The sequence below is a fragment of the Typopeltis vanoorti genome, chromosome 15 (genome assembly GCF_054136105.1).
Source record: "Typopeltis vanoorti isolate ZY-2024b chromosome 15, IOZ_Tvanoo_1.0, whole genome shotgun sequence".
In the NCBI taxonomy this organism is placed as follows: domain Eukaryota; kingdom Metazoa; phylum Arthropoda; class Arachnida; order Uropygi; family Thelyphonidae; genus Typopeltis; species Typopeltis vanoorti.
In genome coordinates, this window is record NC_143563.1 from 73056699 (window position 1) to 73074842 (window position 18144).

The 18144-nt window shown below is 36.4% G+C and overlaps 1 protein-coding gene across 1 annotated transcript in view; it reads right to left on the reverse strand.

Moving 5' to 3' along the window:
• The window catches only part of LOC150098881 (extended synaptotagmin-2-like), a 253180-nt gene that overhangs the window by 89977 nt on the left and 145059 nt on the right, over positions 1–18144 (reverse strand). Inside the window, exon 12 of the mRNA XM_090404585.1 lies at positions 17375–17423. Coding sequence (XP_090260711.1) covers positions 17375–17423 — 49 coding nt within the window. The remainder of the gene's footprint in view (positions 1–17374; positions 17424–18144) is intronic.

Here is an 18144-nt window from a genome sequence, read left to right on the forward strand (position 1 = left end):
AAATGCAGGGTCTCTGTGTGGTATATTAGCAAACAGATATAATAATAATAATCACGACATCAATTTCTAAAGATGAATTTATTTTTTAAAAAAAATATAGTCTTGAAACAAACAATTATATATATTTACAGAGTAACTGACTGGGTTTAATGACATGTTTAAAATCATTAACTGACTTAAACACCAAGAAAAATATAAGAGATTTAATAAAGTTTCACTACTAGTTTCATTGGAAATGCCAACTTCGTCAGGTGAATACAGTACTATGGAGAAAACAACATCGTAAAAATAGATTGTGCTTTAGACAAACACAGAGTTTAGAACAAGTAATAGTTGTGTTTGAAATCGAGTCCGAGCATTAGTTCTGGCATGAAGCACTTTGCGTGTGAATGATATCATGAGTACGCCAAAATTGGGTTACAGCACTATGTGAATCGGGTAGGCTATAACTGAGACCACTGTTGGGTAGGGTTGAGAGCTATTTCTTTGGATTCCAAGATACATCATTCTAATTCATCGGAGCATTTATGAATGTTTGAAGTTAAGAGTTAAGCTGCAGTCTATTTGATGTTATCATCCTTCAACATTGGTATTGGCAGAGAATAAAACATGGCTGGAAGAAATGTCACGTTGGTATTCTTCTGGGCAAAGAGAGATGGGCTTTTGGATACAACCAACAGCATCTTCTGGAGAAAAACCACCATGCTCCACTATAGTAAATTCAAAAGACTGTTTTTAGCATCTGCATCAGCAGCAATAAGAAATCAACCAAATTAAATAAATATGGCTGCATAAAACTCCCCAAAATTTCCCATTTGAAGAGTGCGATCTCTAATTGGCTCTCTGTTGGCAACCTGCACAGACTTTCCGATGCGAGATGCTCTGTGACGGAAAACAGGACTTCACATGGCAGTGGACTGAAGGAAGGAACTGGACTGGAAAAACCATAGGATGTCTCTCTTTCTGATGATTGACAGTGGGCCTCATATGGCAGTGATGATGAAAACACTAAGATGCTCTCCTTCAAGATGTGAGAGCTTATATATGTCCCGGACTCTGCGTAGTGTGCGCACACAGCACTAAATATTACCATATATGGAAATGTGCTAACATCAGGGGACTTGATGACTTTGTATGGCATATATTTGATTAAAAATGGTTTAGTAATGAAATTATTACATAAAAAGGATTTTTGGTAAGTTTACAGGCAATACAATTCTCTCTCTCTCTCTCTCTCTATATATATATATATATATATATGAATACTATTATTAACTCGGGGTTGGGGATATGTTCATTTTTAATATAAACTGGCTATAAACCCGAGAATTATAACAAATTGAGATTTATTTGCAAATGCAACATGTTTCGTCGAGATTGACTTCATCAGGCATTAAGAACATAGAAAGATATTAAAAGACACCGAAACAAACATCGAGACACTCTTTCTGCACTCACATGTGACCTTGTATACACCTGGAAATTGTAGAAGGTTGCGAGATTGTTTATAGTTTCTGAAACTTGATCTTATTTTTGGAAGAGTCGAGAAGCACGTTTGTATGTTGAATTTCTTTAAGATTCTACTCAGTTTTTTGGATAGTGTGCTATATATGGCAAAGAGATATAACCTTTGGAGTCGTTCTGTGTCTCTACGTTGCTACGTTGATGGTGGGATAATTGGTTGTTGATACTTTTTAAAGAGTAGCCATTGCTTTTAAAGGTCCATTTAAGATGTTGTAGTTCTTTTTTTAGTTCTTCTTCATCTGACAGTACAGATCTTGCATGATTCGCAAGAGTTGATATAATACCCAACTTTTGCGCTGGATGGTGATGTGAGGACGCATGCAAATATCTGTCCGTGTGTGTCGGCTTTCTAAATATAGAGACTTTTATTGATTCAGGCGTCTTGGTGAGTTTAACATCAAGGAAACAGAGCGAACTATTTTCTTCAATTCTAATTTCTTCAATAATCTCCTACAAAAGACCACAGAAATTCCACGGCTTTCCATCCGTTCTTTACACCCACTGATTCCAAGGCTTTATGGTCTCCCTAAGGTTCATAAAGAAAACTATCCACTGAGACCTATAGTAGACAGCATAGACTCACCCACCTACAGATTATTTAAATATTTCGCGTCATCGTTAAAAGCTTATGCGGGAAAATCTTCTTCTTATATTAAAAACTCAACAGATTTTGTCTCTAAAATCAAGGACTTTAAACTCAAATCTTCTGACATCTTGGTGAGCTTTAACGTGATAGCACTCTTTACCAACATTCCGACACATGAAGTTCTCCATATTTTAAAGAACAAAATTTCAAATAAAATGTTCTCTCTACTATCTCACTGTGTAAACTCTGGCTATTTTGAATTCGAAGGTAAACTATATAAACAGGTCAAAGGATTAGCTATGGGAAGCCCCCTCTCTCCTATATTAGCCAACATTTTTTTGAGGATTTTGAACAAAAGGCAATCTCCTCTTTTAGTTTAAAACCAAGAATTTGGCTTAGATATGTGGACAATATATTCCTCACATGGGAGCATGGTGTTGAGAATCTTCACAGGTTTCTCAACCATTTAAACAACCTCCATCAGGATATAAAATTGACCATGGAGAGTGAAGAAAATAGTTCGCTCTGTTTCCTTGATGTTAAACTCACCAAGACGCCTGAATCAATAAAAGTCTATATTTAGAAAGCCAACACACACGGACAGATATTTGCATGCGTCCTCACATCACCATCCAGCGCAAAAGTTGGGTATTATATCAACTCTTGCGAATCGTGCAAGATCTGTACTGTCAGATGAAGAAGAACTAAAAAAAGAACTACAACATCTTAAATGGACCTTTAAAAGCAATGGCTACTCTTTAAAAAGTATCAACAAACAATTATCCCACCGTCAACGTAGAGGCACAGAACGACTCCAAAGGCTGTATCTCTTTGCCATATATCAGCACACTATCCAAAAAACTGAGTAGAATCTTAAAGAAATTCAACATACAAATGTGCTTCTCGACTCTTCCAAAAATAAGATCAGGTTTCAGAAACTATAAACAATCTCCCAACCTTCTACAATTTCCAGGTGTATACAAGGTCACATGTGAGTGCGGAAAGAGTGTCTCAATGTTTGTTTCAGTGTCTTTTAATATCTTTTTATGTTCTTAACGCCTGATGAAGTCAATCTCGACGAAACATGTTGCGTTTGCAAATAAATCTCAATTTGTTATAATTCTCGGGTTTATAGTCAGTTTATGTTAAAAATTAATATATATATATATATATATATATATATATATATTTATCGTTAGACAAAACTTGTAAAACAAACATGATACATTGTTATTCGTGTGAAATTTTACATCAACATTCCATGCCTACAATGTTTTTATACTAGAAGGAGATCAGAAGGAAATCAAAAATGTAAAATATATACTTAAAAATAATCTCCTTGTCTATAGCATCTATTTATTTTCTACATCTTGCAGCTTGGAAATTCACTCATATTCAGCCCCCCCCCCCTCTCACATACACTAATAGCACTATGTATGTGTGTGTGTGTGTGTGTGTGGGGAGGGAGATTAGATAATCCAGTAATTCTACACTCTAAAGAGACCAAACATGGAACTTTTTTTTTTTCAAATGCCATAATCAACATTTGGAATTCATGTCTGCCTAGGATATGTCGATGGAGTATTTGTTTTACCACCTTATCCCAGTGTATCAAGGCTGATGTGAAATCTCATGATAGGCCGGCCTGGTTCGCCGAGTGGTTAGCATATTCGCTCTCCAACCAAAAGGCTGCGAGTTCGAATCTGGCATATGGGCATGGATGTTTGTGATTGTCTATGAAAATACTAAGTGGTGGTGGGCAGTAGATGGCGCTGGTGTAGATGATGAGGTTTGCTGTAGTTGGTGGATTGAGCCACAGAGGCAGAGAGTTGTGGAGTGAATGTCCTCCCTCGATGAGTCTTTGGACTCCCTGAGGGTGTCAAGTAATAATAATAATAGTCTAACAGGCTATTAGGCAGATGGATATCTCTAATAAGATTATTCAACATGTACAATTAACTTTCATTATAGCAGACAATGTTATCATAAACTTATTCATTATAACCAGCTATGTAAAAACTCCTAGCTAAAACTAATGATAAAGGAAATTCTCTACAATAAACTATCCACTATTACAACATTCCATTATTTTCTGTAGTGAGAATCAAATATCATGCATGCGTGCACGCATGTACACACAAAGAAACACTGCTCTCTCCTGGCTGCCTGTCCTATCTAACACTGCTCCACCAAACATATGGAGAAGAAAAGCCTCAATTAAAGAATTTAATAAAGTAATGAGCAACCCACTCCTGCCCCTGCACCAGACACTCAAATCCACCTAATCTTCGCCTAAAATCTAGAAAGCCTTTCTGGTTCATGGGCGAACTTCTCTTCAGCTGCCTTGCCATCAACACCTGACATATGGAGAGAATACTGGTCTAAATCTCCCAACAAACAGCTTCCTGGTAGAAGATCCCTGTGCTCTGCAGCCTGGTTTTGCTCTTCCTAGGAAGATTTGGTCATCAAATCAACACAATCAGAACTAATCAGGGCAGATGTGGCTACCTACTACATAAATGGGGGCTGTTAGACCACCCTTATTGTGATTGTTCTCCCTTGGCTCAGACAATTACTCATATTGTGAACGACTGCCCAAGGCGCCAATTTCATGGTGGTGGCCTATAGGACATCCACAAGGTGACAGATGAGGCCTTGGATTGGCTTTCTAGACTGGACATTGACCTGTAGCTGTTCTGTATTCCTTTTGCCATAAGGATAAATAAATAAATAAATTCATTTTTATCATATTGAGGTAGTATACTTATGATTTTCACTTTCTCGTGCTTCACTCTCACTTCTTCCAACAACCCTTTCATATCCTCTCTCATACTGAATTTATCACTAGTTAAATCATCAGTATAGTACCTCAATATGATAAAAATGAATTTATTTTTGGAAGTTAATTCATTTTCAATATCCTCCTGAGCAGGGCAAGCCTTCTTGTTCTTGACTTTGCTGTTATTCTTAGTGTTATGTTTCCTGTGCATTGTTTTGCCATTTTAAACTATATTTAATACTGCAATATCGTAATAAAATTGTTATAAAATACTAAAAAACACAAAAATCTACACTAATATACTATAAAACACTAATTTTCTAAGGGAAAAAACACAATAAAGCAGATAAAAATCACCACTTTTACAAGAGAGCTAAATTCACCGACCAATCACAGTGCAGCCTTAAACCCAATCTGCAATGTGCATATGGTAAAATGGGAAAGATCAAAAATACTGAATCACTGCCACGACAATACGGGGAGGGGGGGGAATTAACTACAGAATCTCGCACTCTGCAACAGGGATTTGTTGTGGTCTTTCTAATCTATTCACCACACACGTAGCTGTGTTACATCACTTATGTGACAGCATAAACAGAAGGGCATTAATTGACTGATATAAAGTTTAATGATGTAAGGACTACTATGGTCATACTGCACCAATCATGATCTTAATAATGTCTAACATGAAAGTGATTTGATAAATAAACAAATGTAAAAAGATGTAGATGAAATGTATAACAACTTTAAAAGGGATACAAAAACAAGTGTAACCAGTGTAAATAAAACAAGTGAAAGAAAAAGGAACATAAAAAGCAAAGACCTTGCTGGAGATCTAAACAGCAGGGTAGAAAATGATTACCAGACACATAGAAATGTTTTGGGAAAATTTGGAGAAGGGCAAAGCTAATAACAATGGTGAATGCCAGCTGGATTTCTGTTCAGGACATGATTACCATATTTACTTGAATATAACTCACTTTTTTCCCCAAAATGAAATTTAAAAAATCATGGTGTGAGATATATGCAGGAATTTTTTGGAAACTAAAGATTTTCAGGAAAAAACTAAATTGATGTTTATAATTAAATCCTCGGTATTCATTATAATTGCACACATTATTTAGAAAATGAGTACATTTAAATTTCAGTTTTGTTTATTTACATGATCGGCAGCTCACCATCACACGATATATTTGAATCTTTAGCAACAATGCTTCTGTAATTAAATTAAAACAAAGTTTCATTATTGCTTGTCCTTTTATCATTTCAGAATCATATGATCTTTGAGTTTAAAACCAGCACTGTAACTTGAACGTTATTCCATATTTCAAGCAAAAATGACAAAAAAAGTAATTTACAAGACTTGAGATACGTTATGAACAATCCTTCACAAATGACTAATAAGAAGTGAAAATGGAGTGCAAAATAGACAGCAATGGTAAGCTAGTAGAGATGGTGCAGCTATTAAGATGTGCATATGACTGGTGCAGTATTAACAAAAGATTGCACAGCTCAAAGACTAAGGCAGGTCGTACACATACCTCAAACACAAAAAAACTTTTTTGTGTGTGAGGTATATGCAAAACTTTCAATTTCTTTTTTCGTAAAGTAAAATCAGGGGTGTGAGATATACATGAGTGCAAGTTATATTCAAGTAAATATGATATTACTTGTTGCATTTTCAACAAGTAATATCATATACCATACACCATAAAAATGTGCACAAATTCATATGGGGAAAAGATGTAAGAGATAAAAGTCTCATTGACTATGTTAAAATTGTTAGTGATGTTTTCCCACTGGTTCAGGAGAGTAGAGCATACAGAGGATTTGAAATATGAAGTGATCGCTGCATAGTTTTGAGCAGGAGAAAATTGAATTTCATATTGAAAAGAAGAATGTACAAGAAAGTTTTTAAAGCAAATCAAAGTTGAGCAGCTTTCAGAAGTGAACTGTAGACTCAAATACAGACATCATTCAAGAAAAAATGAAAGAATTTGAAAACAAGAACCAAACCTTGGAGATTCAATGGCAAACTCTGAAGAAAACATTTATTGATTCAGTCAGAGAGGCGTGTGGTGAGATTGTCTGCAAGGATAGAAAAATCAGAACTCCATGGTGGACTCAGGAAGTTGGGGAAGCAATCAAGAAAAAGAAGAAAGCATATTGAAAGTTCCAGCAAGTAAGTCACAGCGTGTGCTCTTATAAAATGCAGAGAAAAATGTAAGAAAGCAAAGTACTATGTAAAACAAGCTAAACAAAAGTCATGGGAGGACTTCAGTAAGAATATAAAAAATAAATATCAGGAAGGTGGCAAAATATTCTGGAGGATATTGAAAACATTTAGAAATGGAGGAAAAATTACTGTAAAAGGAATCAGAGATGATAATGGTGACATCACTACTGAAGATAAAGATATTACAGATATCTGGAGTAATGATTCTGAAAGACTGACAAATGAAAACAAGCAGTGTCAGCTTGGAGGTATAAAATTTCCCAACAGGAATGCAATCAGGAACACATAACCATACTTGAAGTAGAAATAAAAAAAAGTATCAAAAACCTGAAATGTGGAAATACAGCTGGATTAAATGAAATTATCCCAGAAATGCTCAAATATGAGGAGCATAAATCTTATAATATTCACATATAAAAAGGGAAATAAAACTGAATGTGAGAATTATGGAGGTATTTCCATACCGAGTATTCCTGGTAGAGGTGCTTAAGAGTCAAAGCTATATAATTGAGAGGAGACCTCCACATAGCCTTTCAAGAAATGCGGAGAAAGTCCAAGTCTAATGTCCAATCCTCACCTTCTCGTGGTGCACCCTGTTAGGTATCTACCTGGATACTGAATGAACAAGGGATGGACTGGCAATCTGGGATTTAGCCGACCAAATTGTATTCTTTATTAGCTTAAACCAAAATATCAAATGATGGTACAACATGACAGAATTTCATGCTGGCTGGGGTGTCGCCTGGTTAAACAAGGCCCCCCCCCCCCTTTGTTTTTGCCAGGGACCCAGGGTGAACATATCTGCGGTCTCTAGTCTTTGGTCAAGTGTTCTACTTCTGACCCAGCTTTCAGATCCATAAGTTAAAATTGGTTTGAACACTGTCTTGTATAGCTAATTTAGTGTTCTGACTAATTTCTCTCTTATTCCATGTAAAATTATTCAGTTTACTTCCTACCATACCAGCTGTGTTGATTCTGTTGTCTATTTCCATATTTAATTTATCATCTTCACTAAAAATCGTGCCAAAGTAACTGAAATGTTTTACTTGTTCCATAGATTCTCCATTCACATGCAGCTGATATTTTCAATGCTTCTGCCTATTTTCATTATCTTTGTCTTGTTATTGCTGACCTTCATACCATATCTATCACAACAGTTATTCAATTTAGACTTGTAACAGATTTATTTAGAAGTATAACTCATCTGCATAAAGCAAGGAGCTGACATTAACATCTCCAATTTTGATATCAGATTTAATACCACTTTCCTTCATAATGTGATCCATATAGATAATGAATAACAGAGGTGATAATGTACATCCTTGTCTGACACCAGATTCAACATTAAACCATCTTCCTGTACTTCCTTCAATGCTGCTGACTTACAACTCAAATAAAGACCAAGTATTGCTTGATGTAATGATCCACTGACACCATACAACTGTAACGTTTTGAATAGCTTCTCTCTTGGCACCTAGTCATATGCTTTTTTTCAGATCTACAAAACTTAAATACAGATCTTTGTTATATTCCCATGAGTTTTCAACTATTTGTCGTAAAGTGAATATCTGATCCTGATAGTGTTTGGAGAGGTAATTGTATTTCAGTAAAGAAATACCTCTGTAATTCTCACAATCACTTTTATTTCCCTTTTTATATATGGGTACTATGAGAGCTCTACTCCAATAATCTGAAATTCGTCCTTCAGTCTAGGACTTCTGAACTATGCAGTGTAGCCACTGTAAAACTATTATACCTCCATACTTGAGCATTTCTGGTCTAATATCATCTACTTCAGCAGCCTTTCTACATTTCAGACTTTTGATGGCTTTTTCTACTTCAAGCATGGATATGTATTCCTGACTGCATGCCTGATCAGTGTTTTTTTATCACTGTGCTGTCATCACTGCTAGTTTCATTTAACAATTTTTCAAAACAATTACTCCATATTTCAAGGATATCTTTTTCTCCAGTTTTCATATCATCTTTATCATCTCTAATTCCTTTTACAGGACTTTTTCCTCCATTTCTGAACTTCTTCAACAATCTCCAGCATATCTTGCCCCCCCCCCTTCTTGATATTTATTTTCTTACCAAAGTACTCCCATGACTTTTGTTTAGCTTTCTTACATTTCTGTGTATTCTCTAAGAGCACAAGCTGACTTTTTTGCCAGGAACTTTTGATATGCTTTCTTCTTTTCCTACATTGCTTCTTTAACTTGCTGTATTCACCAGGGAGTTCTGATTTTTCTATCCTTGCAGACAACCTCACCACATACCTCTCTGGCAGAATCAATCAATGTTTTCTTCATAGCTTGCTACTGAATCGCCAAGGTTTGGTTCCTGTTCTCAAGCTCTTTCATTTTTTCTTGAATAATATTTGTGTATTTAAGTCCACGGTTCACATCTGAGAGCTGCTCAACTTTTATTTATTTTAAAACTTTCTTACATGTTCTTCTCTTCAATATATTCAATCTCATCCTGCTTAAGACTAAATGGTGATCACTTCCAATTTCAAATCCTCTGTACACTCTGGTGTCTTGCAGCAGGGAGAAAACATCACTATCAACAATAACATAGTCAATGAGACTTTTCTTATTCCTTGCCTCTTCTCTCCATGTGAATTTGTGCACATTTTTATGTTGGAACATGGTGTTAATAATAACCAGTCCATGTCCTGAGCAGAAATCCAACAGGTATTTTCCATTATTATTAGCTTTGCTCTTTTCTCCAAATTTTCCCAAAATATTTTTGTATGTCTCACAATCATTTCCTGCTCTGCTATTTAGATCCCCAACAAGGACCAACTTTTCCTTTTTCATTGTGTCAGTTGCTTTTTCTAAAGCCTCAAAAAATTCCTCCACTTCTACCTTAGTAGAACCTTCTGTGGGACCATAGGCACAAATAAGTCTCATTGTCCAGGTCCCCATTCTGATATTTGCCCACATCACTCTACTTGAGATTGCCTGCCATTCAAGAAGATTAGCCTTGTATTTGGTGTTGAATACTATGGCTATTCTTTGATTGTCATTGCCTGAATATAACATTTTGTATTTATTGCTCAGAAAGAGCCAGTTTTGGTCTTTTTTGTTTCAGTCACCCCTATTATGTCGATCTGGTACTTATCTAATTCCTCAGCTAGCTCCATTTCTTTGCCATTCGGGCTTCTTATGTTGATAGTAACGATCTTCAATTCTGGTGATATTGAGTTGAGGTGTGTTTTAGGATTTGTTGCTACTGCAACAAATCCTAAAACTCTGACTTTTTGCTGTTCGCCCTGGTTCCCTGGCGAAAACAATGGGGGCCTTGTTTAACCGGGCGACGCCCCAGCCAGCATGAAATTCTATCATGTTATATCATCATTTAATATTGTGGTTTAAACCAATAAGAATACAATTTGGTCGGCTAAATCCCAAATTGCCAGCCCATCCTCGTTTGTTCAGTATCTAGGTAGATACCTAACAGGGTGCACCACAAGGTGAGGATTGGACATTAGGTCAGAAGCCCTGGTCAGTTTTCCACATTCCTTTAATGGCTATGTGGAAGTCTCCTCTTAGTTATATAGCTTTGACCCTTAAGCACCCCATGATGCCTACCAATGAAATAAAAGTTTGTGTAATAGTCTGCTGGTAGTCAATGTATGGACAAGGCAGATGATAGGACTTGAGAAACAAGCTGACATGGCTGCAGTATCTGCAGCTTTGTTCTCTTGATCCCTATGTGGCTTGGAATCTAACAGAAGTGTACATCCAAGTGTAGCTTTCTTAATTGAGAGAGATGTTGGATTCAGAAGAGCTCTCAGTATTTCTGTAGCTCTGGACATCTTATTGCCTATAATAGAGAACTTTGCGAGTTTGAGTATATTATGCTCATCACTAAGTCAGATTTCAAAAGGGCCAAATGCTGCAAACTTGCCTCCTTCTGGTCCCTTGCACAAGGCCACTGGGTGCAATTTCTGCCCATCCAGGTTTCCACCACTCTCGCAACTGGATGGTACTGTAGTTACCTCACCTAAAAACAAGGCCAACTTACTGGCATCACTCTTCTCTTCAAATTCCTGCATTGATGACCAGGTCAAAGTTCCCTCCACACTACTAAGAATGGCTCCTTTCATTTTGCCCATAGTCTTCTGACAAAAAGAAATCCAAAGAATCCTCAACAGCCTAAACACAAATAAGGCATCTGGTTGTGATGGTATCCCACATCTAGCCCATTCCAAAGAAAGTAATAAAAGTTAACCAATGAATTACTATCCAAGTGCTCTCATTTCTGTTCTTTCTAAAATTATGGAGAAGGCCATTAACAAACAACTTTTGAACCACCTAGTGTCAAGTAATCAGTAACCAGCAGTATGGATTCTGCCACTCTCATTCTACAGCTGATCTTGCTTTCACCATCCACAACCCACAACTTGACTCAAGTCATGGAGAAATTCACATGGTTGCCCTCAACATTTCAAAGACATTTGATCGGGTTTGGCACAGGAGCCTACTTAACAAACTGCCATCCTATGGTCTGCCTTCCTCTCTCTGCAACTGGATCACCAACTTTCTCACTGGCTGCTCACTACGTGTCATGGTGGATGGTTTACTCTCCTCAGATTTTCCCCACCAATGCAGGAGTACCTCAGAGTACTGTTCTTTCACCACTCACTTTCTCTTGTATATAAATGACTTGCTCTCTCAGACTTCCAATTCTATTTATAGCTTTGCCAATGACAATACACTTCATTCCTCCTTTTCATTCAACAAACCTTGCTAAGTATTAGAATCCTCAAGATCTACCATGACCAGCAACCTGAACTCAGATCTCTTAGCTATATCTCAGTGGGGCAAGGACAACCTTGGAAACTTCAATGCTACCAAAACTCAGCCTTGTCATCTCTCACAAGAAAGAGTTTACATCCCCCCCCCCTTACCTTTAGTAATATTGAGATATCCAAACATGATCAGATTTCTCTACTTTGACTGACTTGCACCTCCAATCTTTCCTAGCATAACCGCATTTCAATTATAGTTTCTGCAGCTGCCAAAAAACTTGGTGTACTTTTTCACATAAGACACTACTTCACACCTTCACATCTGCTCACTCTATACAAAGCCCAAATCTATCCAGCTATGGAATATTGCTCCCATATTTGGGGTGGAACACCAAAATCCTCTCTAAGACTGCTCAATTCTGTTCAGAAGAAGGCAATCTAGCTAATTAATGATCCTCTCTCACAAATTTCAGTTTCTGCCTTGCACCTCTTCTACAGATAGTTCCATGGATGGCACTTTGCTGATTTGGCCACTATTATTCCTCCACTCTCCTCCAAAATCACTAAAACAAGAGCCACGCTAACCATCACCCTTTTACAATCCATCTCAAAACTCAAACCAACTTTACCGCCTCCTCCTTCATCCCATCTACTTCTGTCCTCTGGGACAGTCTCCCCACTCTGCCTACCCCAAAAAATACAATCTTCAGCTGTTCAAGCAAATTGTGAACAGACACCTCTTTTCTTCTATTCCTCTTTCCCACACATGGCACTAATGTGCTATGTGTCTAGTGACCTTTTGTGTGTGGATGAGATATAATAAATATATATATATATATATATATATATATATATATATATATAATGCACCTTTAGTAGTACTACAATTTCATTATGTATTTTAGTTCAAGCTCTATGGCATACAGCTCAACTATGAAGTTGTTACATTCTAGTGGGGTCTGAGCAATTGTGCTGTCTTCTCAAACAGCAGAAGATCCTATTGGTGCCTCTGATTTTGGACCATCTGTGTAGAAAGGTACAAAATCAGTATTTAATTTTATGAGCTTCAAAGTGCTGCTAGTAGACAACAGGAGAGGTGGAAGATTTAGGTAACCTGAAAATGGAAAAGCTACATGGTGGTATGCCATGGTGGAAGTGTTTCATGGCATTTGAGCTATGTTATTTACCCCAATCTAGAACTTGTAAGAAAAAGAGTTTTATTTGCAAACCAAATGGTAGTGTGACAGTTGTTGAATAGATTCTGCCATTGCAGACAAAAAAACAGTCATGTGGGACGGTCTGGTTAGGGATTTTATTTTTGTAGCATATAACAGAGATACAATGGTTGATGTTTGATCAACAAAGGTGGTTCATTTACAGGCTGTACAGGCTAAGAACAGGTAAAGTTTGAAATGCTCCAGTTGCAATTTTTATGGATTAATGGTGAACAGAGTAAGCCATCATAATCATAGAGTACTCTCTCTAGCAGAAGCAGAGACCATAATCAAGTTTCAATCTAATCAGTGACCTGTACAATCAAAGCATAAAACATCATTTGTGTGAGGTGAAAGACAGGGTGTAAAAGATATTCATTGATTTACAGCACTTGTCTCTTAACCAAGCTACCGGCCAAGACGTATATATATGTCCAGGTTATCATGGATGCATATTTGATCCATAACGGTGCCGGTAAGGTGGTTAACTAGTGTATGTGAGGGAAGAAACTGAATTTGTTTTCGAACATGAGTTCCAAGAACTTGGCTTCTGTTGCAAGTGGGAGTAATATTTGTCTTAGTCTGAGTTCTGGATAGGATGATGCTACTGATGCTTTAGCAAAAATCTCACCAAGTGTGTCAGCAATTGGTGTTGGGTTGACAACTGTGCAACCATTATGTTCTAGGATGGTTAGTGTATATATATCTTTTATTTCCTGGATTTTGTCTCTGACTTCTTTACTGTTGGCTGTTCTCATAATGGAAGATGTGTACTGGATGCAATATTTTTTTTGGCTCTGATGACAGATGTGTCTTGCTCAAGCACATTTGAAAACAATTAGGTTTGTTGTTGTGGGGGCATCTGTAGAAAATATCCCAAAGTTTTCTTCTTGGCTTCTTTAGCTACTGGGCTAAAGTTTTTAGCTACATCATTCCACCATGACTTAGGAAAACTTGAAAGTGACTAAATGTTTTAGGAACTCAGTTGTGACAGCTTGTATAAAACACTCTGATATATGATTCACTGCACTGCTGATAGGAGATAAGCTGACCATTACAGAATCAAATTTTGTTGATGAAGAAAAGGTGGATAGTCAGCATGCTTGATTTCCCACTGTTATATCAGTGAAGTAATACATGTTTGCCGATGCAGAAAAGTGGATATCACGGGAAAGTGATTGCTCCCAAAGAAGTTGTCATCAGTTTCACACTTATACAATGGGAAAAGGAGAGCAAACAGATAGTCACTGGCAGTGAATGTTCAGGTAAGCATATGGAAGAAGGTGTTGTCTATGTTTAAGAGGAAGAGATTATATATGTTGGGCATATGCTCAACATATACAATCTATAGACTCACACCATAGCAACTGCTTCTATGTTGGTGTTATGTGGGACTTGCTGGAAGGGGATATGGTTGCAAACAAAAAGATGGTGACTCCTCCATAGGCAGGTCCATCCCCTGTCCTGTCCTTATGGACAATGGTAACATCACAAAATACCAGATAATCATTCAGCTTAAGGTATGCTTCCTGTGGACAGAAGCATAATGGTTTATACTTCTGTAAGACAGCCTTGATATCACTGATGTTTTGTTGGAATCCATGACAATTCCATTGTAGGAATATTTGCATTATTTCTTTTTTGGTGGTATCACCTGGTTTCCTATGCTGAGAGGTTTTCCTTTCATTAATCTTTGATTTTTTTCCTTTTTGAGAATTCTGGACTGCCAGTATTCATTATAATTTCTTCTGAAAAAATATCCAAAAAAGTCAAATTCCAATCGCTCTAGGACACTCGGTATATTAATTGTTTTATCTTCCTGAAGGGAAGCAGAGACATCCATGGTTTCTGTCAAAAGCCATCTATTAGAGGGTCCAGAGACATGTTCCATTATTTAATTTTTTTTTTAATAAGAGGATTTTTGTGTAGTGGGACCATTTTTGGTATGTCTTCAGGAGTGAATCCATATCAATTTTTCTCTTTGATTCACTTTAAGGTGATAGCAAGCATGTCATATCTTTCAGGGATGTTGTAGTTGTGAGAAGGTAGGATTGAACTTTTACAGTTGCCTTCTTGGCATAAGAAGGTTTAGTAAATGTTATTGCTACTGTTGTAGTATACCACCTCCCGATAAGCAATGAACGCATTGCTTTGTTTTTAATTTTTAGATCTCCTTTTCATCCTTCAACCTTTGGTTACGCACAGCAGTATGCGAGGTGGTCTCCCGCACAGAGCATTTCAGTGTTTTGCTCTTACAGTCTTTATTCTCATGATCTTTACTGCCATATCAGGCACAGATGGCATAGCCATGACAGGCAGTTTGAGAATGACCAGATTTCTGACATTTAAAGCAGCAGAGAGTGTTCCAGATAACCATTCATATGTATGAGGATTCTTCTTATGACAGTCACTCTTTGGTCCTTGTTCAGAACAGATCTCCTCATGAGAAACATCAAGGAGATCCAACTTTGAACTTTGATATTACATTTCTAGAAATGTAATATCAAAGTTGTGTGTGGGGGGGGGGGGGAGGAAACCATAATTTCATGAACCAATAGATGTTGCATGAATTTTTCTGAGTGTGCTACTGTAGCTGCTTCAATAAGGATATCTTCTGTATGCAGTTTCTTTACAGTTTGGTTAATAAAAAGAGATCTGCCATCCCTTCCAAACCCTTCTGGATAAAAAAAGGGTGAACATTTTTCCAAGTGATCGTTGTTGAATGCAGGACCAAAGAAAAGTGGTGTATTTGTTACAGCTTCTGATATATTTTCTTTCTTACTTTGCTTTCTGTTGATGATTCTATGGTTTCTGAACTTGGTTGGGGTTTGTTGAGGGCCTCTGATAAACAAGAGGATGAAAAATTATCCATTCTCATCAGGAGTTTCAGTGTCAGAGCTTCACACCTACCATGGAGCTACACATAGACACCCACTCTCCAATAAGCAATGATAGTGCCCAGGAGTGGAATGCTAGGACTACCCCAGACTGTGGAAAAGGAGACTTATTGTGACGCCACTGATCCTTGCTGGTAAGCCCACTAGCCGAATGATAATAGACCAGGTCATCCAGAATCACCTGTCTTGATGAGGCAGAGGCCAAAGGATTCCCCCCCCCCTTTTCTGGATGTCCATGGGCACACTGCATGGCACACATGGCAGCAAGACATTAGATGACAGGATGACAAGACTCAGGAGAAGAGCACAGAATATGGGAAGAAAGCACAGTAAAATAATAAGTTTGAAAGGGGGCCAGTACCGTCACTGGGACGTCCCCTCCACGATGAACAGGTGGCTCATGGAGGGTAACAGAAGTGTATCACTAGTGAGTACAAACATAAATCTAACTTTTGCATTCTCCATTTGTAATATGCTGGCTCTAAAAGCAGTTGTAAATGTGCAAGCAATTTTATGTAAGTATAATTCAATCAACACTTAATTGCATGATAAGGACCCATAAAACTGATACAAACTACATCATACTGAATAAGATGATTCAAATATTTACTAGTTTTTGATATCATTGCTACAATCATACACTCTCTCTCACTCATATACACATATATTATGGGAGAGGAAAAAAAAAGTGTTTCACACACAATAAATATATGACAGAAATGAGTTTTATATGTATTATATGTACAGTAATCTGTTGTATATACAACCAGATTGGGAAGGCAATTTTCCAGTCTGACAGCTGAAGGGTTGAATATAAATGAAAGTACAGTTACATGAAGCTGTACCCAAAGCTGACTGACATAAAAGGATCGGTTAATTGAAAAATTGTTTTGAAGGTTGAATAAATGGTAGATTACTCTATATAAAACTCATACACACATACACCAAAGTTGTTTTGTGCATAATTTTAAAAAATATACATTCTTTATACACTGATTTTGAAAACAGTCTTCATCTTATTCTATTTTGTACAGATTTTTTAGGTTAAAAAATAGCATTTTTACTTTTACATATGTCATTTTCATAACATCCAGCAATCAACCATTATACTAATGTTCCCAGTTTCTCTGATACTTCTCACCTCCCCTTATTTCCTTAATACAAGTTTAAGAATAAAGTTTCAAACTTATACTACAACCCAACCTTAAAGGTTGTTCATTTCTCTGTCAACACTCTTCAACTGAGCTATGGAAGCTCTGATTGATATTTTATAATCATTAATAAACAGAGATAAATTTTTACTTAAATCATCTTAAAAAAATTTTCAAAAAAAATACATGACAGAAAACATATAAGTCTGTTTCATAAATGATACTTACAAGACTGGTGTGCTGTTTTTTCATCAATGAAGAAATATCAACAGACACTCTATATAATATATTAAAAAACATCATTAAAATGAATTATTATGAAGAATTTTATTACCACAATCTCATATGAATAATAATATTAACTTCTGATCTAATTTTTAAAATGCTTATTATATAAAAATGGATTAGAATATACCAATAAAAATGCAAACATATCTTACTGAAAGTTTTTTTTTAACATGGTTATAAATTAAATTAACGATGCCAAGAAATTATATTCGAGTTCGATCCTTAATCCAAGTGTAAGCAAACAACGTCTGCATGTGAAGATACTTTCACCACTAGGTTATTTGTATACAGACATATACTAAGGCAATTAATAAGTCACTAGCATCTATATACAAGTAGTGAAGGTGCTTCATGTGCAAACTTTGTTTATTTACACTTGAATAAACGATTAAACAAGAAAATAATTTCTTGGCATCATTAATTTAACAAATACATCTTGCATTTTACATGCCACAGATACTGATGTTATGTTTTCATAGTAGCCTTCCTCCTGAAAATTCAATCAATCGGTTTACAAAATATATTATGCCAATTCAACACAAGAAACCATTATTAGTTTATTGTCAGCTTTAAAAAAAAAAAATAAAAAAAACACTATTTCTTTTAGCATTTCTACTATTTCTAAGATTTCCCTAATTTGATCAGTCTGTTATCTATATTCTAAAGCAGTCCAAACTGTATAAATCTTAATCAAGAAGTTGCTTAAAGAT